The sequence below is a fragment of the Macrotis lagotis genome, chromosome 3 (assembly GCF_037893015.1).
Source record: "Macrotis lagotis isolate mMagLag1 chromosome 3, bilby.v1.9.chrom.fasta, whole genome shotgun sequence".
Taxonomy (NCBI): domain Eukaryota; kingdom Metazoa; phylum Chordata; class Mammalia; order Peramelemorphia; family Peramelidae; genus Macrotis; species Macrotis lagotis.
The window spans coordinates 63,958,139-63,978,449 of record NC_133660.1 but is presented as its reverse complement, the minus strand read 5'-3'; the positions used below and the strand labels follow the sequence as shown (position 1 = coordinate 63,978,449).

Below are 20,311 nucleotides of genomic sequence, written 5' to 3'. Positions count from 1 at the left end.
GCACAGTGGAAGGGCACTGGGCCTGTTATCAGGAAAATTTGTTTTTAAATCTAGTTTCAGATTGTTTGACTCTGGGCAAGTCACTTAACCTCTGTTTGTCTCTGTTTCCTCATCTGTAAAACATGGATAATAGTAACTTTGTAGTATCATACAAAATATTTTTAAAGTTCATGGTAGATAGTAAGCAATATAAAAGTTAGATTAATAATAATAATAATAATATAAAAGTCTAGGCAATGTACATTTGATTCAAAGGGAACAAACACTACAAAATCTTAAATAGCTACAGATTTAAATACCAGTTATTATTAAGTTGTAAATATCCCATTTTCACAGGACAAAGAAAAATAAATTACCCTAAGATAAATCCCCATTGCCAAGGTAAATTCATTAAGAAGTGGGCAAGAACAGCAGATGAACATGCCTCCACGAGGCAGGGGCCCATAGATAATCGTAGGCACACAGCCTTCAGCTTTCTCAGTGCCTGAAATAGAAAAAGATACATTTAAATACAACTCTTTAATGATGTACAGGCAAAGTTAGCTTAAGGGTTGTTTTGTTTTGGGGTTGGGGGGAGGGGAATTTACTATCACATTTTTATATCAAATTTTTATTTGAGAATTTGAGAAGGTCTGGCGGTGTGGAGGGAACTCTGACTAAGTAATTTGGATTAACTTTATTTTTTAAATGAGTGATGTTTAAAAAATTTGAAAGTTTCTGGGTAGTTTAATCATTTTATTAATAATGCTAGCATATTAGCAATAAAAGGAATTGCTATTTGACTATCTCTCTTGGACCAAAACCAACTCATGTCAGTGGGTTCACAGTTTAAGTATTCTTTGAAGAGTGGGTATTCCTCTTATTGGTTAACATTTAAAGAGAGAATGAATATTATAATGAGAGGTGAGCTTATTGCATTGAAGGTCTTGAGGCAGATGATAATGAACAACTAATTCTTGGTAAAAGAGACTTATTAGTTTCCATACCACCTATTTGACAAATGGGAGAATACACATTTTCCCAGATCTGTTTGAGTAAATACAATGAACAGAAATCCACCCATTCACCTAAACTTGGAATTTCTTTACTATTTTTAATTAGATCTTTAGCCTCCCTGGCTGGGTAATTCTTTGCCCAAGATTTCCCACACAGTTGATTTCTTTTGGTTATGTTTTTGTAAGGCAGTGGCATTAAGAGACTTGCCCAAGGTCAAACAGTTGATAATTATCAAGTGTCTGAGTTCATATTTGAATCCAGATCCTCCCGACTCCAGGGCTGGTGCTTTAGCCACTATGCCACCTAGTTGCCCTACTGTTGATTTTTTTATGGGAAGTTGAAAAAGGGAAAAACCCTGATCCCAATTTAATAATTAATCATTCATTTCTCTCAAGTGTAGGGATACAGATAGATCTTGGGGTATTTTCTTTATCTCCATAGGGAACAGGAATTTTCTAGGAGCATCACAGTTGACTGAACTCAACAATTAATTGATGTGGCCAAGAGAACATGACAGAACTGCCCTCTGACAATATTAAAACATCATGGGGGGGGGGGGGACAAAGGAAGCACTCCCTAGTTATCATTAATAGGGAAAACTTTGCTAAAATAGGGTCCCGAAATATTCCCTTTCAAAGAGAAGTCCCATCTACCTCACAAGATACTGTTATTTCATTCTTACTTAGGGAACAAAAATCATATTCAATTATTAGGCATTGTGTTTCTCAACCCTACCTTTGAATCAAGTCCAAGCCCAGCACGAACCAAAATAATAGAAAGGGCTATGCTTCTCAGAGATGCAGACCACGTGTGTTTAATCTGGATTTTGTCACTGATGACAGGAATATTCCTAAGGAGAAATCCAGCAAGTAGCATCCCTTGAAAAAAAATAAAAGTATTTTTAGATGAACTAGTTTTCTAATAAAATTGAGGATGCTTTTAATTATTAAAAGCATTTGAAGATTTAAATCATGCCCAACAATCATTTTTTCATGTTTGATTCATCACCTAACACATGTTGAGCTTTTAACAAATATTAAATACTTTTTAATAAAAAGTATTACAATCCAGTTTGTGGCATTAATATGAGAAAAAAAAACTTGCTGAATTTCCATTTATGAAATCATTGAATTTCAGAATTGGAAATAACCTCATTTGTGATCATTCCAGTTCATTCCATTTTTGCATAGCTTCAATTATTACAAAGTGTTTCCTTATAGGATTAAAGCTCTAGAGAGCTTTAAGGGACCATAGATACTATCTTGTCATAGGACCATGGATTCTAGCCTGTAAAGGACCTTTGAGATATTTCCCATGTGAAATATTTTTCCTTTAATGCAGATCAGCAACTCTATAACTTATTTATAGTCTTAGAGAGTTGTCTGAGCAATGAGAGGCAAATGACTTATTCATGATTATACAACTAGAATTTGTCAGAGAATAAATTTGAGCCCAAGTCTTTCTGATTCCAAGTTCAGAACTCTAATCAACTACTTTGCAGTACATCAATAGTCGTAATGCCTTGAATTCGCCCAGTCTGTTTTTTTCTCCAGACTTGAATTGCATACTCTCTTAGTCTGAATCACTTCCAAGAGGTCCTGACCGTAATGGCACTTTGGGATGTCCAATTTCCTTTCCTTTTTCATCAAGCTATTAAACATAATGCCTAATCTTGGTCTATGAAGAAGAAATAGTGTTATCCCCATTACATATAATGCTCACTCTGGGTTTTAGATAGATGCCATTGACCATTGCAAGGAATGGTAAATTATTCCTTTGGGTTTTTTCCCAACAGAAATGGAGCTGAATACTGTCAAAAGCTTTTTCTGCAACTGTTGATATGATCATGTAGTTTTAATTATTCTAGTTTTAAACAGATCCTTACAGTTCAAGTGTTGACTTAGAAAACCACAAATTACCATTATCTTTGTTGTACAGTCTCTTTATTTTATTAAATATTTCCCAATTTGAGGGCAGCTAGGTGGCGCTAGATGGCTAGAGCACACCATCCCTGGAGTCAGGAGACTGAATTCAAGTACAGCCTCCAAGTACAGCCTCAGACACTTAATACTTACTAGCTGTGTGACCTTGGGGAAGTCACTTAACCCCATTGCCGCACAAAATCCATAAATAAATAAATATTTCCCAATTACATTTTAATCTGGCTCAGACCTCATTTAGGAGTGTTGTCGAATATGTGTCAAACCCTTCTGATTTAAAAATACAAGATTAAGTAAACTGTAACATATTGACTTTAATGGCATGCACAGAAGAGGTAGGAAAAGGAGCATTGTCCATAACTTGGCCAGATAAGGAATTTTTGTTGGCCCCATCTACTCAATGACATCCTCTAATAAGTTTTTTCTTACCTGAGAATCATTATTAAAATAGTACATAACTTGTTATATATAACAACAGTAAGGACCCAATATATGAGAGGCATTCTTTAGTCTAAACTATCAAATCTTTAAAATTATATATATATAATATAAATATAAATATAAATATATATATATATATATTTATTAAAATAAAGGAAAATGTTGCACTTACCAAGAAGAGGAGGTAGTGGAGGCAATGTAGGTAGCTTGACAAATCCCAGAAGTTTACCCCCAATCATAGCACAAAAAAACAGGGTTAATATACCAAATATGTTTCCACCAGGAAGACATTCATTGCCAGTAACTGACCAAACTACTGCCCATACAAGAATCAGCATGGTAACTGTAATAAATCAGGAAAATAAATATGTGTGACATCCTATCAAAGCAATCTCACCATAAAATATGGATTTCTTCCATGATATAGCTTGGAAGATAACTTTTTAAAACCCATCAGAAAATTTGGCCCAGATTTTCCAGATTTATAAAGGTTGAGTATGTACAAAAAAGTTTGTTTCTTTTATGAACCATTCTGGTATTTTTTCATAAATATTGATGGTAAAGAAGGATTTTAACAATAGAGGATAAGGAGGGTAAATGTTTCAAGAATGTGGAAACATTTATGGAAATACCTGCAGATGGAAGAGGACAGGATAAACTTGAGGAATGACTAGCAACATATCACTTTTTTTTAATAACTGGCTTTTTTCCCAAGTGGAATTCAATTTCTTTTAGAAATTGAACAAATCAGGGCCTGAAAATTGTGACTCCACCATTGTCTTTAGTGGACTTTATGCTTTCATTATAACACATGACTGTATTGATCACAAATAAATTCTTACATAGCTCAGAAAAAAGAATTTTTGACAGGAGACATGTGTACAATTATAAAAAGAAACATTAAAAAGTATTTCTTGGGCAGCTAGGTAGTGCAGTGGATAGAGCACCAGACCTGGAATCAGGAGGACCTGAGTTCAAATCCTGCCTCAGACACTTAATAATTACCTAGTTATGTGACCTTGGGCAGGTCATTTAAGCCCATTGCTCTGTGAAAAAAAAAGTATTCCTTATCATGCCAACTCTCTTTAACACTAATTGTGGCTTCTGATCGAAAATCTACAAGTCTATGTAAATGTACATGTAAGATGTAGTATATTTTTAAATGATCTAAAGAATATTTGCTTTTAATTTTAAGGTTACATCTACTGATCCCTTGTACTCTTATTTTTTTCAAGTGTATATGAAACAGAAAAAATTTAAATGGCCCTTAGTACTGGGGTTGCTAAGTGGCAGAGTGAATGAGAACTGGGCTTGGAGTCAGAAAGACTTCCTGAGTTCAAATCCAACCTCAGACACTTATAAACTGTGTGACCCTAGGCAAAGTATTTAACCCTCAGTTTCTATATATGCAAAATGGAGTAGAAAAAGTATTGGCAAACCACTCCAATATCTTTGCCAAGAAAATCCCAAATGGGATCACAAAGAGTTTGACACATCCCAAAAACTAGTGAACCATCACAATTATGTAGTCCCCTTCCACTTAAGAAAAAACAGTAACAGAAAGAACACATAAATGGAAGCTAGCAGAGGGCACAAAAACAAGAGGAAACAAAGCCATGTGGGTTTTAAACTGTCTATAAACAATAACAGTTACTGTTACTATAAATTTTACTATTATTAGACACATTGAATCAAATCTATCTTGATAATCCCCTATAAATGAAACTAAAACAGAAGTAGATGAAGCTGAAGGGAAGGATGGAATATAAGATTTCCCTTGAAGAGTCAAACAAAAGAGTTGCTAGAGTTGGTTTTACTATGTGTCTAAAGACAACAATAAATGTTGCTTCATGGGATGCAGTCATCTCACATTTTGCTGCTCATGAAATATAATTCAAACAGGAGGAAAGGAACAATCTTTTTTCTCTGAGAAATCTAAAAATTTTTTTAATAATCTCAAGTATTTGTAAAAAGATTCCCAGTTCAAATAATTGCAGCTTATATGCCAGCTGTTACTGCAGAAGAGGATAAGGTGAGGAAATTCTATCATTTGGTAAGCTACTCCAATTTAAATAACATATATTTTGATACTTAGTATTCAAAAGCGGTCATAGAAAATGAAAGTGAAAAATACATTGAAAAATACTATTCAGGAATAAGAAAAAGAGAAGCTAAAGGCTTGCAAACTAAATAGAAACCCTCATACTTATATACAATTAATGTTTTCTTTAAGAAAATATTTGGAAGGGGCAGCTAGGTGGCACAGTGAATAGAGCACCATAGAGCACCAGCCCAGGAGACATGAAGACCTGAGTTCAAATGTGACCTCAACTCTGGCCTTAATAATTGCCTTGCTGTGTGACATTCCTCAAGTCACTTAACTCCATTGCCTTGCAAAAAGTCAATAAAAATAAATTTTTTAAAAAAGGAAAATATTAGGAAGATACCAGATATGATTAAACATTCAGCATGAGAAATAAAACATTCCATTTTTAACAAATAGAAAACTACTGGTTATGAATGTAAGTCATTCCTGAATCAGTTACCTATGTGGAGTTGTTAGAGAAAAGAAAATTTAATACAAAACTGGAAGAATGAATAAAAATAACAATAAACATAGGACATATGATCCAAACCACCCCCGATATGCATGACCAATTGTTAAAAAGCTGTTGAGACTGAAAAATGACAAAGGGATAAAATGGATATTGTCAGAGATTATAGCTTTCCAAACTTTAAGAATCAATAACTATAAAAAGGAAGCCAAAAGAACCTAGAAACCACTTTAGCCAGCAAACACAGAGTCTCTTTGCCAAACACAGATATGGCAGCCCAGGGCATCATTGGTTTAGAATACAAACTCAATTATAAAACTTCACGGAGAAAGATGGTTAAAGATTCTGTGTAGTATCACCTCCTAAAACAGAAAAAAAAAGCATAGCTAGGATGCATACATGTTATCCTTGCTATTAGAGAAAAGGATTGAGCTTGGGAACTCTGAGCTTGAGTAAACTAAAATGATATGGCAAGCACAATAAGCCTAGCACCAATATGGTGAACTCCCAGAATTGAGGGCCACCAGAGCAAACTGGCCCTTCAGGTTCAAAGTTCCCATGCCAATTATCCCCCAGGTGGAAGGAATGGAAGGAGGAGGAAGAGGGAGTTTGTTGACAGACCCACCTAGGCAAAGTCATCTCCTATGCATATGTGCTCATTAAATACATTTTTATTATTATTAAATATATTTTGCATTTTCTTTCTTTTGCATCTCTACATACCATTTGTTATTATTCGATCAAGTATGCCTCTTGGAGGACAGGCAAATATTTGCCTCAGTTTCTCCCTTCTCAAGGATTCTGGTGTTGGTTCTGGTGATGGCTCACTACTTTTCAGTAGGGCACTTTCTTCTATTGTCTCATTTCCATCTATACCTTTGAGATCCATGGCAGTGCTCTCCTAAGGGCAAAACAATTACAAGTATGTGAAAATGTATGCACACAATTCTTTTTTTAAAAAAATTATTTTATTTTTTCCAATTACATGTAAAGATAATTTGCAACATTCATTTTTTACAAGATTTTGTGTTCCACATTTTTCTTCCTCCCTCCTTTTGCTCTGCTCTCCCCAAGGAGGGGAAGCAAAGTGATCTGATATAGGTTATATATGGACAACACATTATTCTCTTTGATACAGGATAAAAGTTATTGGATCAGAAAATAAAATTTACTAGACTTGGAATCAATGAAAACTCTGTGTTGCAAGGGGGAAATGGCTAGCAGAATCAGGAAACTTTATGAAGAGTTAATACTCTGGTATCTGGAAAAGGTGCAATGTTGGAAGTATTACACATCATGCCAAAATTTCTATAGAAAAGAAAGAATTCTGAGCCATGATGAGGTTATAGATATTAACAAGTTTCACAGATCTAAATGATGGAGGAAACAAAAGAAAACAACAAAAGTTTATTTTTAAAAATTCAAGTCACTTTTGAGATCCTACAAAAATTATAAAAGGTCTATGAAAAATGCCACAGCATTGATTGCTTTCATTGCTAAATCAGCTATAAAAATGCCACAGCAATGATTGCTTTCATTGATAAATCAGCTATAAAAATGTATCCACTAAAGAAGGACTGTACTGAAATAATTAGGACCAACATTATCTTTCATCTGGCTTTGCCTCTGTGTGGGACAAATGCCACTTAAATAAATTTCAGAGATGTCTCAAGGTATGAAGAGAAAGCTTTATTTGTTTCTCAAGGAACGGGCCACAGTCAATTACAGAGATTGAGGCAAAAGCAAAAGGCCCAAGAATCACATTTATCCTAACTCGATTCCAGACCCCCACTGTTAATGAGGAATGTGGTTTTACAATCTAGACCAGCAAGCTAATCTAGGGAAAAGAGCATAAAATTCAAACTGAAACCAGATTATCTCTTCAACCCCAGGGATTGAATGGTCATCCGGACTTCAACAAATAAATTGGGGTCAGTTGACTCTTCACCAATATCCCAGAGGAGGGGCACATAGTTAACTATTCTCCAATCTATAATATTCTACTGAAGAAATCTCAGACTTTATCCCACTCACCTCTATCATCCCACACTCAAATTAAGAGTCAGGAATGGTTAAATTGAAGGAGTTTACATGACTGCTCAGAACTAGATTTAGAGGTTGGAAGAAAGTTAGTATTGTTATCATGGAGGCAAAAAAAAAACCTATTCCTGAAAGAACCAAAAAATTGCTCATTTTATTTTAGATTTGTGTATTTTATTTTTTAAAATAAATTTTCTTTGCTTGTTTTTGTTTTTTAATTCACCTTCATTTCTCATAGATCTCTCTTCCTTTCCCAAACCAGATTCTTATAAACAAAAATGAAAAGGAGGAAGAAAGAGGCACAGCAGGGCGTCTAAGTGGCACAGTGGATAAAGTGCCCGGCCTTGTAGTCAGGAGTACCTGGGTTCAAATCCGGTCTCAGACACTTAATAATTATCTAGCTGTGTGGCCTTGGGCAAGCCACTTAACCCCATTTGCCTTACAAAAACCTAAAAAAAAATTACCTAGCTGTGTGACCTTGGGCAAGCCACTTAATCCCATTGCCTTGCAAAAAAAAAAAAGAAAGAGATACAGCAATACTAAGCAACACAATGAAAAAAAAATCTGACATACATGCATTGTTTCCACATTCATGATCCCTCTACAAAGAAAGGAGGTGTTTTCTCATATCACTTCTTTGGGGTCAATTTTGATAATTATAATTTCATAGTATTCAGTTTTGATTGGTTATTGTTTTTTCCCCATTTACCCTGTTGTTAATTTCTTTGGTCTGCTTACTTCACTTTGCATCCATTCCTATGCTTTTCTGTACCCATCATATTACTTCTCTTGATATAGCAATATTCTATTAATTAAACTTATTAACAATTAAATTATTCTATTAATTTACTACGGTTTGTTTAGCTACTCCAGAATGGATGAATATCAGAGCTCTGTCTATTCCTTTGTTCCTATGCTGCTATGGGGGTGGCCAGGTGGTGCAGTGGATAGAGTACCAGCCCTGGAGTCAGGAGTACCTGAGTTCAAATTTGACCTCAGACACTTAATAATTAGCTAGCTGTGTGGCCTTGGGCAAGCCACTAAACCCCATTTCTTTGCAAAAAAAAATGCTGCTATAAATATTATGATATACATGGGAACTTTTTTCTCCACACCAAACTCTTTTTTTTTTAAGATTTTATTTATTTTGAGTTTTACAATTTTTCCCCTAATCTTACTCCCTCCTCCCACCCCCCACAGAAGGCAATTGTTTCTGTGGTATACATTGATCCAAATTGAATGTGATGAGAGAGAAATCATATCCTTAAGGAAGAAACATAAGTATAAGAGATAGTAAGATCAGACAATAAGATATCAGTTTTTTTTCCCCTAAATTAAAGTTAATAGTCCTTGGTCTTTGTTCACACTCCACAGTTCTTTATCTGGATACAGATGGTATTCTCCTTTGCAGACAGCCCCAAATTGTCCCTGACTGTTGCACGTTGAAACGAGGGAGTCCATCAAGGTTGATCATCACCCCCATGTTGCTGTTAGGGTGTACTGTCCACACTAAGCTCTTGGAGCACATATCCTAGCCATGTGGTGATTGTTCAGTCACTGCCTTGGCATAATTGTAAATAGTACTGAACAAATTCACAACTCTACCAACAGCACTTCTATATCTCTCTCTTTCCAGGACCCCTTTGTCACTGACCAGAATATGACTTTATAAAACACACAGAAAATTTACCTCTTTAATTAAAAAAAAAATTTACCTCTGTTTTATTGGCTGTGGAAGGAGTAGAATTTACTTCTGGTTCATTACTCTGAATTGCATTATCTTCATTTCCCATGGTTTGCAAACTAAGAAAAAATAGAATGAGGGAGGGAGAAAACAATTTTAAATAGAGATAAGATAACATTTAAAAATGAAAATCCTATTCCTTTCTTTATTTTTTTAGATTTTTCAAGGCAATGGGGTTAAGTGGCTTGCCCAAGGCCACACGGCTAGGTGTCTGAGGTGGTATTTGAACCCAGGTACTCCTGACTCCAAGGCTGGTGCTCTATCCACTGCACCACCTAGCCGCCCCTTATTCTTTTCTTTATTAAAAAAAATTCTTTTTTCTTCCTAGTATTTCTCATTTAACAACTTGTAGTCAACATTAGTTATCTATCACATCTATAAATCACTTTCAGTTAAAGTTTGTTTTTTGTTTTTTCCTTTGTTCTGTTCTGGGGGATACTTGATGTAATAGTCTCAGTTTTTAGTTATATTGATACATATTGTTTTGGTACAAGACGTATCCCAATACCCAAACAACCCCTCTACAAAGTAGGCAATTCCACCCAAATAGTTAAGTAGAAGCCCTCAAAAGGAGGATTGTAACTAGTACATTCCACTTTCTACTTTTATAGGTAATTACTTGTCAGTAGAAAAGACATCTGCTTGAATTTTGATGATGTATTTGTCTATTACCTTTGACCAGATTTATTGTCTCTTATTCACTTTATTCACAATATTATAATCATTGTATATGGGCAGCCAGAGGGCAAAGTGGACAGAGCACCAGGCCTGGAATCAGGAAGACTTCCTGCATTTAAATCTAGACTCAGACATTTAGCTGTGTAACCCTGGGCAAACCACTTCAACCCTGTTTGCCTCAGTTTCCTCAACTGAGAAAGAAATGGCAAACCTCTCCAGTATTTTTGCCAAAAATGCCCTCGATGGGGTCATGAAGAATTGGACATGACTAAATCAACTGAACAACAATCATTGTGCAATACTATTCTTTTACCTCTGCTTTCTTCATTCTACCTTATCCCATTCTATTCATCCCAGGTTGAATTATATTTGCCATCTCTCCCAATATAGCAATATTCAATTGCATTCATATATCCCAGTTTATTCCCTGATCTTTAGACATTTATTTTATTTACTTAAAGCTTTTTAAAAATCAAACATAACACAGCAATGTATATTTCTGTATACATAGACATTTTCTTGACAATCCCTTACTTGAGTTATACTTTCTTAACAAAATATTGTGAGTAATTTAGTATTTTTTTGCATAATTCCAAATTCTTCCTAGAATCAACTTCATTATTTTACAGATGAGAAAATAGATTTTCAGAGAGATTAACATCCGAGGTCATTTAGGTAAATGACTCAATACCCTGGATTCAAAGTCAGGCTATCTAAAGCCAAATAAATCTATTGCTCTTTTCATATCATACTGCCTTCTTTCTAAAACTAAAACCATTAATCCTTTTTTGTGATTGATCTTCTTCATTATTTTCTGTACCACCAAGATTTTGTCCAACCTTTTATTTTTTTTCTTGACAAAGCCCCTGTTGCCTGAATTCAAATCTTGACATTTTACTTTTACTGAAGCTGCCTGAAGGATTTAGATCAAATGTGCTATCTTCTTTAAATTGCCAACCTAAGCTTGCAACTTTCTAACATAGCCTAGTTTAGACCTTCTCAATGAGTAATCTGAAGTGTAAGTTACTAGAGAAATGACTGTGGTCTTCATCAAATTTGGAAGAAACAATAATAATAGTTCACTGGACACTGTTGGACAACTAAGCAATATACCACCAGATCTGAAGTCAGGAAGTTCAAATCTGGCCTCAAACACTTCCTACTTGTGTGACCCCGGGAAAGTCACTTAATCTAGTTTACCTCAGTTTCCTCATCTATAGAATGAACTAGAAAAGGAAATGGCAAACCACTTCAGTATTTTTACCAAGAAAATCCCCAAGTGGGGCACAAAGAGTTTAACACAACCAAAATGACAACGAAGATATCAACAAGGACACTGTACAGTTTACAAAATGTTTTTTTCACAACAACCTTGTTAGGATTGCGTGGAGGCTAAGAAAGGATTAATTTGTTGTTTCTGACCAGTACCACATTTCTAACCTTCACAACAGCAGGATATTTCAAGGATATACAGATATCCTTGAGTGTGTGAATGAATTGGATCTGATTCCAAGAGTTTGAGTTCTGGTCCAAGGTAGGTGGACGGATGTCAGAAATCCCAGCTATTACTGGTAGATGTCCCTACTAAAAGAGACTTGAATCTCAAAGGGTCTCTCTTCTCTTCTTTGGGTTTCCTTCCTTGAATATTTGCAAACCATATTAGTAATCTTTCCCTGCAATGAGTCCGTCTTCAGATCTTTGATGAGTTCTTGAGGTAAAGATCTCAATCAGAACAAGCTGCTAAAATTTTTCAAATCAAAGGATGATATTCTGATAGTATAAATTAACCTAGGGAGAGGAGAAATTAGAGGTCCTGGCTTAGCTGAGAAGAATATCAAAAGGAAGTTTTAGGTAAGATGTAGGGACTGTAGGACATCGGGGTAACTAACTGAAATGCTTCACCCCACAGACACCCTTTAGCTGTGTGATTATTGGCAAATCACAATGTAAGGTTTCCTCACTATAAAATTGATTCAATACAAGGAAAATACTTTACATGCCTTTAAAAAAAATGAGTTATTTTCAGTATAAATTGTCAATCAACCTCAATGAGAAGTTGAAATATTCAAACACTAACCCCGCCATGCATGAGTCTTCTCACTTTCTTTCTCTTACTACAATAGTAGTAGGAGTGACTTGCCAAAAATCACACAGGTTGTAAAAAGGCAGATTCGAACTCCCATCTTCTTCTCCCATTTGAGTTTTTCCATCTATTTTTCATTCTCTTCCCTTACTATTGTAGTATCAGGGGAACCACTCTATTGACATTGTCATATCCCCAAATCGGTGATTAATTAAACATCTTTCTTTTTTGGTCTCCAGAAATGAAAAGAAAGACTTGCCTCTTTCTGTAAACTCTGGTTTCATTCCCATCTCAAGAAAGGAACCCTCCCTAGGCTGAAACATATACTCAATTCAAAGAAACTTCACAATCTTTTAAGGTGAATTCTATCAATGACTAAATTCCCTAATTGACCATTACCTTATCTGAAAGTGTTTGACAGTACCAAATTCAAACAATGCCTATTCTGCTTTGTAAAGGAAAAAGGGCCATCCTATTGAAACTTGGTTGGATATAAATCTATCTTACCCAATAAAGGAAGTAGGAAAGGAAGGAGATAAAGAGATGTGGCAGGGTGAGGAAAGATAAAAGGGAGGGCAGATTAAGTGAGACCAGCACTTCAGAAGCAAAACAGACTTTTGAGGAAGGCCAGGATTTTTTGAAAATGGAGAAGGATAAGCAGAAGAAAATAGGATGGAGTGAAATACACTGTAATCATAACTGTGAATGTGAAAGGAGATGAGCTCACCTATAAAATGCAAGTAGATACAATTGATTAGAAATCAGAAGCCATCAATATGGTATTTACCAGAGACAGATTTAAAAAGATACATACAGTTAAAATAAAGGACTGGAGCAGATTCTATCTTGCTTCAGCTGAAGTAAAAAAAAAGTCAAGGATGGCAATATGATCTCAGAAAAAAGCAAAAGCAAAAATTGGCCTAAATAAAAGAGATAATTAGGGAAACTACATTTTGCTAAAGGGTATCTAATCCATAAGGAAATAATATTAGAAAAATTTACAGCAAGTTTCTTTGATAAAAACCTCATTTTTCAAATATATAGGGAACTAAGTCTAATTTATAAAAATATGAGGAAGAGATAGTTTTCAGGAGAAATCAAAACTATGTGCAGTCATATAAAACTGCTCTAAGTCACTATTAATTAGAGAAATGAAAATTAAAACAAACCTGAAGTACAGTACCATTTCACATATATCTGAAATGGCAAACAGAAGAGGATGAGGAAAAATGAAGTTGTGACCTGATCCAACCATCCTGGAGAACACTTTGGAAATTGGACCCAAAGAGCTATAAAACTGTGCATACCCTTTGTCCTAACAATACTACTGCTAGGTCTGTACCCCAAAGAGATCAAAGGAAAAGGGAAAGGATTTATATGCACAAAAAATATTTGTAGTAGCTCTTTTTGTGGTGGCAAAGAATTGGAGACAGTGAATATTTATCAACTGGGGAATAGCTGAACAAGTAGTGGCATATGACTATGATGGTGCACTACTGTCCTATAAACAATGATGATGAGGGTGGTTTGAGAAAAAAACAAAACAAAACATGAAAAGACCTATATGAAATGATGCAAAGTGAAATGAGAAGAATTGGGAGATCATTGTATACAGGAACAGTAATGATGCAATGGTAATCAACTGAAAGACTTGGCTACTCTGATCAATTCAATGACCTAAGAAAATTCCAAGGGACTCAAGATGAAAAAAATGCTATCCCCGCTCCAGAAAGAGAATTGATGAACTCTGAGTGCCACTCCCCTTAGTATGGCTAATATGGAAATATCTTTTGTATGATTTCACATGTATAATTAATTGATAGTAAGTTTGTCTTTTCAGTGGGTGAGTGAAGAGTAGAAAGGAAGGAATTTAGAATTCAAAATTTTAAAATGTTTAAAATATTTTTTTAAGAAAGAAGATATCAAAACTCCTCCCTTTTCTAGCTTCCCTATTACTGTTGAAGATTCCACCATTCTTTCATTCATTCAGTCTCTGAAACTTAAGTGTTATATGACTCCAAATTATCTCTATCACAATATATCCAATCTATTGCCAAGGTCTGATGATTTCACTTTTGCAAAATTTCTCTCCTCTAAAACCTTGGTGCAGGCCCTCATGAGCACCACTTGGACCATTGCAGTAACCTCATTGGTCTTTCTGCCTCTAGTCTCTCCCCATTCCAGTCACACATGAGCTGCCAAGTTGGTCTTCCTAAAACACCGGTTAGTCCACGTGACTGTCCTATTTGATAAAATCCAGTGGTTCCCTATTAAATATTTAGTATAAATATAAAATCCTCTATCATTTAAAGTACTAGATAACCTGTCCTCCTCCTTTTTCCAGTTTTCTTATATCTTAATCCTCTGTAAGAACTTTGGGATCTTCAAACAGTGACCTTTTTGCTATTCTTTGGACAAGATTCTCTCCCAATGCTAAATGTTTGGGGGCGGGGGGGGGGGGGGGGGGGGGTTGTTTGTTCATTTTTTGCAGTCAATGGGATTAAGTGATTTGCCCAAGGTCAAACAACTAGCTGGTAATTAAGTGTCTGAGGCTGGATTTGAACTCAGGTTCTCTAGCTGTCCCCAATGTTACTTATTTTCATGGTTGTTTCTTATTCCTGAAAAAAATCCCTCTGCATGGCTTCCTTCAAATCCCAGCTAAAAGTCCTGCCTTCTTCAAGAAGTCTTTTCTGATTCCCCTCAATTCTAGCAAGATTATTCCCAAGTTACCTTACATATATATAGCTTACCTGTACATACTTGTTAACATTTTGTTCCCTCAAATAGAATGTAAGCTCCTCAAGGGCCAGAATTCCCTTAGACCTTTATTTGTGTCCCCCAGGCTTAGCACAGTGCCAGATGCCTAGGAGGCTTTGATAAACTTTTGCAGACTTGACTGCATACACTGCTTGGGCCTACCCTTGTTGTTGTTGTTGTTGTTGTTGTTTGCCCTTTGTTCTCAAAGAAGACCATAATGTCAGAAAGGTGACACCATGCCATGTAGGTGAATTGGATTTGAGTGAGGAGGGCACTGTGCTAAGGCACCAGTCTCACATTCCTCACTAGAAATAGCCTTGGATGTGATGCAATCAGGGTTAAGTGACTTGCCCAAGGTCATATTAGTCTGGACTCTACTGCATAGCACAATGCACTGTCATTTCTTCATTCACTTACTAAATATTTGACGTTGATGAGTGAAATGAGCAGAACCAGGAGAACACTGTACACATTACAGCAACATTGTGAGATGATCAACGTGAGAGGCAATCCTCCGTCATACAGTGATCAAGGAAAATCTAAAAGACTTGTGAAGGAAATTGCCATCCACATCCATAGAAAACACTATGGAGTTTGAATATAGACCAAAGCAAAGTATTTTCACTTTTTAAAACTTATTTATTGTTTTTTCTTTCTTTCTCATGAGTTATTCCCCTTTAGTTCTTTTCTCCCCCCCTCCCCTTTAATTCTGATACTCCTTTCATATCATGGATAAAATGGAAATAAGAGGGCAGCTAGGTGGTATAGTGGATAGAGCAGTGGCCTTGGATTCAGGAAGATGGGAGCTCGAATCTGCCTTCTTACTAGCTGTGTGATTTTTGGCAGGTCACTTAGCCCTGATTGGCCTGCATCCAGGGCTGAATCGAGTTACCCTGATTCATATCTAGCCACTGGATCCAGATGACTCTGGAGGAGAAAGTGAGGCTGGTGACTTAGCATAGCATCCCCCTCCCTCAAAATCCAATTCACATGCTTGTCATGACATCACCTTCCTGATGACATGATCATCTTCAAAAATGAAAGCCAACCATTATTATTATTATTATTATATGAAAATATGTTAAACATGATTGTACATGCACAACCTATTACTACGTCTGTCATGGGGAGGGGGAAGGGAAAGGAACAGAGTGACAGAAAATGTGGAACTCAAAGGCTAACAAAAAGATGAATGTTGAAGACTATCTTTGCATGTAATTGGAAAAAACTAAAATACAATAACATTCAAAAATAAATAAATACTTGTTGATTAATTATTGATCGCAGAGTCTGAAGCTCTCCGGGATTCCTACCCCTCTCCCCAAGGCCTCCTCCCAGCATCCTACCCCCACCAGGCCTGTGGGGACCAAATCTTCCTTCAAGACATCCTCTCTGCAACCCTTCAGAATAATTAAAAACAAAACAATGTGCACACCACCCACTGGGTTGCGTCCAAGGAGAACAGCCCTGTTTCCCATTTCCTCTCTCAGTTGCTTTCCTCCAAGCCTAAAACATCAGTGGCAGAGTCCAAACCACAGGTTGCTTTCCAGAGCACAGCCTAGTGCCTTAGATGTTTAAGAAAACAAAAAGAATAATACTCACATTGTTGTCTCCCAGACACGCATCATTAAACCCATCCTTAAATGGTCACTTTGGAAACAAGGAGAAAAGAAGACTTTTCTTTTAAACGGCAGAGAAGGGCAGAGACTGGCTAGCACCAGCGCTCCTTCTCCTTGCCCAGACAATGGCTGGCATCCACGCGGCTGCTTCCATCCTGGCCAGTCATCGCCCTTTTTTTCTCGGGCAGCTAAAAGGGGGCAGTCGCTAGGCGACCACGACGGGAATCCCCGGGAAGGGCCGCCTCACCAGTCCTCCCTGCCCGCTGATCTGGGTGGCCCGAGGGGAGGTGTTATTAGTTCCTCCAGACTGCTGGGTCACCAACCTTGCCCACCTGCATGAAGACAGGATCGGGCCCCGAGGCAGTGACTGGCAGGAGCGCCTGGGCGGGTAGTAACCCTAATACCCCCGCCTGATCGGCTGCTGGGGTCCCAACGGGGGGGGGTGTGGCTTGAAGGGGGGATGACCCCGCCCCCAACCTCAGTATCCCTAACACCGGGGGTGGTACCCTGGCGGTGAAGAGCAGGCTAGAGGGAGGAGGAGCCTGGGGGTGCTGGGGAGGAGGCTGGGGGAGTCCCCCACTCTGCCCGGGGACTGCTCCTCCCGCCTCGGAAAGAATGACTCTGGATGACCCTGGAGGGCAAGCTTCCTTTCCCTGGGACCCCACTCTGGGGGAGGGGGTGGCTAGCTCCTAGGAGCATCCCTCTGTGCCGCCCCCCACCCCGCGTCCTGGTCTACAAGCAGGATGATGCTTTTTGGAAAAGAAGCTTTTAGGGGAGCCCCAGACAGCGTGGAGGAGTGCGCAGAGGCAGGGGAAGATAGTTCCCATCACCCTCCTGCTGCAAGCCATGGGCCTCAGTTTCCTCATCTGTAAAATGGATCCTATCCATGATCCAGAGCCTCACAAACCAGGTTTCTCTAATTGGGGTGGTGGTATGAGTGGGGCCCAGAACTCAGAATGCTTTACTTGCAGTGGTAGGATTTTTCAGTGAGGACCCCCAAATTCACTCCTGGTTGAAGAATACCAAATCTTCTGGCCCTTTGGAGGCATCCAGTTCTCTTCACCACTTCTCACACTGATTTTAATCGGCTAACTTGAACTGTCCATCTTGTCAAGAGTCTGAGGCTTCACAATCTTTTTGTCTTCATTCAATCTCCCATTTCCTTGGTCCCTTCAAAAATATATGAGCTCAGGGGCAGTTTGATGGAGCAGTGGATAGAGTATTTGCCCTGGAGTCAGAAGGACCTGAGTTCAGATTCGACTCAGACTCTTAATACTTGTTATGTGACCTTGGGCAAGTCACTTAACCCTACTGCCTTGCAACCCCCCCAAAAAAAATACATGAGCCCTTCCATCTCCTCCAAGTCCATCCAAGTATTTATTTTGAGCATGTACCTTGCATTTTCTTAATTGTTTATAGGTTGCTCCTTCTAGGCAAAGACTTATTTTTGTCTGGACAGCCCTAAAAGTATGGATAGCTAGATGGTGTAGTGGATAGAGCAGGAGCCTTGGAGTCAGGAGGACAGGAGTTTGAATCCTACTTCAGACTTGCCACTTACTAACTGTGTCACCTTGGGCAAGTCACTTAATCTTTATTGCCTCTCCTCCAAGTCATCGGGAGTTATCCTGATTCACATCTGCCCACTGGACCCAGATGATTCTGGAGGAGAAAGTGATACTGCTGACTTAGCACAGCTCCCCCTCACTCAAATCTAAGTCATGTTCTTGACATGGCATCACCTCCCTGATGTCATAGTCTTCTCTGAGAACCAAGAAGAGACAGTATTATCATCAAGGCACACTATGCATAGGTTCTTAATCAATCAACAAACTGATCAAGTGACCCTAGATGAGTAATTTTACCTCCCAATGCCTAGTCAGCTCTTGGAAAATATAATGGTTAGATAGATCCTCTCTCCTTTGGGCAGAGAATTTCTTATTTAGTGCTCCCTCCACAGATCACAGGTGTGGTTACAATCAACACCAACACAAAAATCTTTGAAGATTAAAAAAAAAAATCCAAATCTACATGTGAAGTTAGACTGAAGGATCAGAGTCTTCTTAATGATTCTGGTTGTTTTGTTTTGAAATACAGTAGATTAGACCTAATGAAATTTTGGTCATTTTGCCGGCCCGCACCAAATAGTGGTTAGAGAGCTAGCTGGCTTTAGTCTGAAGCCAGAAAAAAAGCAGATTCAAGTTCTACTTCTGACATGACATCTTAACAATAATTACATAACTTTTTTAATGTCTTCTTTTTTATTTAAAAAAAATTTTGAGCAATAGGGGTTAAGTGACTTGCCTAGGATTAAATAGCTAGTGTCAAATGTCGGAGGCAAATTTGAACTCAAGTCCTCCTTATTCCCGGATCCATGTTCTATTCACCGTGTCAACTAGAGGCCCCTCTTTTTCTGTTTTTTAAAAATATAATCATCTAAGATCTACCCTCCCCATTAAAGGAGAACACAAGTAAAAGAAAACACATCCCACAGATCAAACCAAATTTCCACATTGACCATGTCCAAAAATCTACATTCTGAGTTCTTTCAATATCTCTTTCAGGAAGTAAATAGCATATTTCATCTTTAGTTCTTTGGAATCCTAGTCAGTCATTATGAGTATTTTTAGATTTTTAATATAACTCCTCTACCAGATGTTTATGGCAGATGGTGTTATAATGGCCTTATTTTAAAATCTTTTTAATAGAACCCCAAAAGTAGGGAGAGGAAGTCTAAGAAATATGAAAAGAAAAAGCCTAAAGTTTCCAATTATTTTCATTTTGATACCCACGTCCATATCCCTGGCACCTCTACACTACTATAGGTAGTAGTGTACTACAGGTGGTATTGAACATTTGACTATAGACTGAGAATTTCTGAAATGAAAATAAATATTACAGCTTAATCTCTTCACAATTCTTTCTGATATAATAGGAACATGACTAGGGAAATGGGCTTGGTTTTCACAAAGACTAGTTCTAATTGCTTTTCTTCCCAAATTAAACATTCTTACCTGTTTTCCTCACTCTCTTAGTGGAATCTGTGTGTGGTCTGGCCTTAAGAGTATCTTTTTTTTTCCTTCAGTAGTTTTCCATAAAAGTTTTACACCTCCCAAATCCTCATATAAAAAAAAAAAGAAAGGAACCTGAAACACTTGCTCCTCCGTTGCCTTTGCTGCATCTAAGTAGAGTGGAGCTATTTCCCCTCCCAAGTTCTTTTTATCATAAATCCTACAAAAGTTTCTTGATGCCAACTTCCTCCTGCCCCTCCCTATGCTGTGGTATATTTTTCTTTTTTTTCCCCCCAGTCACAAGTTTTTTGTTGTAATATCCCTAGGATTGTTCCGTGTGACTGGAAAGACATTATAATTTTGCTGGATTATGCTGCATGGGGGGATATGTAATGGGAACTTTTAGTAGTAGAGATGGTGTTTATTGCGCATTTCAGAAGTTGCCTTCAT

At 37.4% G+C, this 20,311-nt stretch overlaps 1 protein-coding gene across 2 annotated transcripts in view; it reads right to left on the bottom strand.

The window, feature by feature from the left end:
• LOC141517598 (sodium/hydrogen exchanger 9B2-like) overlaps positions 1–20,020 on the bottom strand; it is a 39,501-nt gene extending 19,481 nt beyond the window's left edge. The window contains exons 1-6 of one of the 2 annotated variants that reach the window (XM_074228777.1): positions 19,865–20,020; positions 9,688–9,775; positions 6,656–6,833; positions 3,550–3,720; positions 1,732–1,874; positions 357–484 (exon numbers count right to left, since the gene is read on the bottom strand). In XM_074228777.1, the coding sequence (XP_074084878.1) occupies positions 357–484; positions 1,732–1,874; positions 3,550–3,720; positions 6,656–6,833; positions 9,688–9,765 (698 nt within the window). In that variant the 5' untranslated portion in view covers positions 9,766–9,775; positions 19,865–20,020. Of the gene's footprint in view, positions 1–356; positions 485–1,731; positions 1,875–3,549; positions 3,721–6,655; positions 6,834–9,687; positions 9,776–16,836; positions 17,275–19,864 lie in introns of those variants that run through there. The other variant, XM_074228776.1, reaches the window with a different exon arrangement.
• Positions 20,021–20,311: the final 291 nt, after the last annotated feature.